The sequence below is a fragment of the Gekko japonicus genome, unplaced genomic scaffold, assembly GCF_001447785.1.
Source record: "Gekko japonicus isolate JY-2015 unplaced genomic scaffold, Gekko_japonicus_V1.1 scaffold4254, whole genome shotgun sequence".
NCBI classification, from domain to species: Eukaryota; Metazoa; Chordata; class Lepidosauria; order Squamata; family Gekkonidae; genus Gekko; species Gekko japonicus.
In genome coordinates this window covers 48,696-52,489 of record NW_015174975.1, presented here as the reverse complement: position 1 = coordinate 52,489, position 3,794 = coordinate 48,696, and the positions used below count along the sequence as shown (strand labels likewise).

Here is a 3,794-nt window from a genome sequence, read left to right as displayed (position 1 = left end):
AGAGCCGGGGGGACCAAAAGCGAGATGGGAGGCCCGGGGGGGGGGGGCAAGAAAACCTCACACACACACAGCCTCTTCCCAGGCAATCTTCCTGCCGTTGACAAACCCCTCCCTGTCAGTGGAATGCTGGGAAACGCCTACCGTAAATCAACCCCTAACTCTCTTCACTAGTAAAGGTAAAGGTTTCCCTTGCTCGAAAGCCAGTCAAACCCGACTCTAGGGTTGCGGTGCTCATCTCCGTTTCCAAGCCGAAGAGCCAGCGCTGTCCGAAGACGTTTCCGTGGTCATGTGGCCGGCGTGACTAAACACCGAGGCACACGGAACGCTGTTCCCTTCCCACTGCAGTAGTACCTATTTATCGACTTGCAATTCCTTGCTTTTGAACTGCGAAGTTGGCAGGAGCTGGCACCAGAGACGGGAGCTCACTCCGTCATGTGGCACTCGGGTGCAAAGGGCCGTGCTGTGCAGGAGGAGTCCGTCTCCCATCTGAAGGGGCTCACTCCATCATGTGGCACTCGGGTGTGAGACAGGTGTGAGAAAAGGCCCAGACCCCCCGTGTGTGCTGCAAAGGGCCGTGCTGTGCAGGAGGAGCCCGTCTCCCATCTGAAGGGCGTGTCCCTTTCTCACAATACAAAAACCCGTGGGCACTCCATGAAATTGCTGAGCGGTCGGGTTAGAACGGATAAAAGGAAGTACTTCTTCACCCAAAGAGTGATTAACACATGGAATTCACTGCCACAGGAGGTGGTGGCGGCTACAAGCATGGACGGCTTCAAGAGGGAATTAGATAAGCATCTGGAGCAGAGGTCCATCAGTGGCTATTAGCCACAAGGTATAGATAGGAACTCTCAGTCTGGGGCAAGTGATGCTCTGTCTTCTTGGTGCTTGGGGGGGGGGGTCAACAGGGGGGGGGCTTCTAATGTCCTGGCCCCACTGGTGGACCTCCTGATGGCACTGGTATTTCTGGCCACTGTGTGACACAGGGTGTTGGACTGGATGGGCCTTTGGCCTGATCCAACATTGGCGTCTCTTATGTTCTTATGTTCTCTTGTCTTTTCTCCCCTGCAGTGTACCAGCTGCTGAGGGGGCTGCCCTCCCGACCCAGCCTGAGCAACGGGATCCTGCCCCAGAGGAGAGGCTACTCCACATCGCCCTCGTCCCCCAAGAGGGAGCTGCTGCCGCCTGGGAAAAGGTGACGCGTCCATCCCCGCCCCGGCTTTGGCTTGGCAGGCCTCCGTCCTTCGTCCTTCCGTTGCCCCCTGAGAGAGTTTTATGATCAAATCACCGCCCTCTTTTAATCTGCACGGAGTGCGATGCGGGGGAGGAATCTCTCCCGAGCTGTTAAACCTCTCTGGGTTTCGTCTCGGTTGAACTGCTGACTCTGAAATGTATCCCTCATTCATTTTCGGCTTACCCGGCCAGCAGCCTGTCTGGGTCAAAAAGGTGGGGAATGTAAAACACACACACACACACACACATACATACCCATGCTCCCTCTAAGCCGTGGAGTCTCGTGAGCAACAATTCTGCTTTGTGAGCTGCCGGCATGAAAGTTGTGAGCCAGCGATTGGGCTGCTGCATAAATCAGTTTGCTCTGGAGCCCCATCCTTCCTGAGCCGAGACAAAAATGTGTGAGCCGGAGGCTAAAAAACGGTGAGATAGCTCACACTAGCTCAGCTTAGAGGGAACACTCACACTCACACACACACACACACACAAAGCCAAGGTGAGACATTTAGACAAATGCAGCAACATTTCCAGCTTTCACTCAGAAATGCCAGACGCTGAAGAGTTTAGGCCTGAGGAACAAGAAAGTCCTAGATGCTTTTCATGGCAAAGACAGGATTTGAACTCACAGCTCTCTCTTTTTGCATTGAAATTCCAGCCGGAAGATTCTGCTGGAAAGTTTCCCCTTTTCCAGACTTTCCCAATTGGATTTTTAAATTTATTTATAGGCTTCTTCTTTCATTCTTCCCCTTCCTCCAAGGAGCCCCCCACTCCCCTCACAACAATCCTGTGAGGTAGGTGAGGCGGAGACAGCATGACTGGCCTGGGATTACTTGGTGGGATCTGTAGCCGAACGCGGATTTGAACCTGGAGCTGAGTCACGGCTCTACAGTCTCTCCTAGACACACGGGGGCCAGGAAAATTTCTATCCTCCGGAGAGATTAGATGAGGCATAAACAATGAAGATGCAGATCAAAAACCAAGAATCTTCTGCACAAAATTCTGCCTGGCTTGTCAAAACCTCCTGTAACTTAGAAACCGGCTGACCAATTTCCTTCTCTCTCTCCCTCTCTCTCTGCAGATTAATTCTCGGGGGAGACTCCGGGATAAACAGGGCTATTTGCAAATGAATGTTTAATGCTCATGTACCTCTTTGTCTAAATCCCTGTACTGTCATTTAGCGGGGAGGGGGCCGGTATGAGGTGGAATTCAACTTTCCCCTCCTTTTAAAGGTGTATATGGAGAAGGGGGGAATCAATCGCTTGCAGTTGCTAAGCATCTGGAGTACTATCATTAAGAACGTCCGATGCATGGTGTGAACAGCACCAGCACACAAAACTAACAGGCCAGTTTTATGAACCGCTTTGCATCAACACCTCCTGTCGAGTTTGTGCTTCCCAGCACAGCTGGCCTGGTGCCCACCGAAGCCCCCACGCAGGGCGCGAAGGTGACGCTTGTCCCTCTGCCATTAATATTCAGAGGTAGACTGCCCCTGAGCATGGAGGTTCTGTTCCAAGCAACCAAAGCAAATAGCCTTCTGTTTTGGTCAGTTCACAATTGCTCTTTTTCTCCAAAGGTGGTGCAATTTGTGTGTGTGTGTTTTGGGGAGGGGGGGGATCAGGGGATGTGTGGTCTCTCTCATCTGCCCTTCCCTGGAATTGCAGCATGGCTTTTCACAAGTGTCCTGCTTCTCTCGCTCCTTGCTGAATCCTTTGCGCTTGCTGTGATGGCGTCGCTTTCTTTACCTGGGCTGACAAGCTAGGCGGTGGTGGTGGGGGATCATGTCCTTTTGGCATGCGCTACTGGCTAGATCCTGGGAAGAGGGGGAACACCCTGGAGGTTTTGGGAGAGGAGGGGAAGATAAGGGGGGGAGGGGGCGTGGTGGTCTTGCAATTCGGGTCCAGTTGCTGAGGGAAGGCAGGACTCTGTGACGAGGAAGGGGCCCCTTTCCCCTCCCTGGTCGGGTGGTCACCTGGGGAAACAAAACTGCCTTCCTGGGCGGTGTGCCCTTTGGCTCGCTTGCTAAAGCTCTCTGGAGTCGCCTGGGCAGTCGGCTGGAGATTTAAGCAGCTAAACTGGTCGGTGGACCGACAGAGGGAGGGCACGGGGCTTCACGGCCTTTCTCCATCTTCCCCCCCCAGTGGGGGGCCCCGAGGCGGCTCGCATCCTGCTCCTCTCCCTCCCTTTAATCCTCCTCACAACAAGCCTGCAAGGTGGGTCAGACAGAGAGTGCAGGAGTGGCCCAGGGGGCGCGTGGCTGAGGGGGGATTCGAACCCGGGCCCTCCGACACTCTTTAAGCACACTGCCTCACGCCGGCTTCCCTCCCCCGCCCCCTGCAGGGTGGGCGCCGCTTGCAAGAAGAGTCCCGCCCCGGCGCTTCTCCCGCTTCGCTGTTGGCACCCGCCTCTGGGGATTCGAACCCGGGCCCTCCGACACTCTTTAAGCACACTGCCTCACGCCGGCTTCCCTTCCGCGCCCCCTGCAGGGTGGGCGCCGCTTGCAAGAAGAGTCCCGCCCCGGCGCTTCTCCCGCTTCGCTGTTGGCACCCGCCTCGGGCCTCGCCCCC

The 3,794-nt window shown here is 55.3% G+C and overlaps 1 protein-coding gene across 1 annotated transcript in view; it reads left to right on the top strand.

The window, feature by feature from the left end:
* The window catches only part of LOC107122132 (echinoderm microtubule-associated protein-like 2), a gene marked incomplete at its 3' end in the record, with an annotated part of 38,695 nt that overhangs the window by 16,100 nt on the left and 18,801 nt on the right, over nucleotides 1-3,794 (top strand). The window contains exon 4 of the mRNA XM_015425165.1: nucleotides 1,069-1,192. Within this exon, the coding sequence (XP_015280651.1) occupies nucleotides 1,069-1,192 (124 nt within the window). The remainder of the gene's footprint in view (nucleotides 1-1,068; nucleotides 1,193-3,794) is intronic.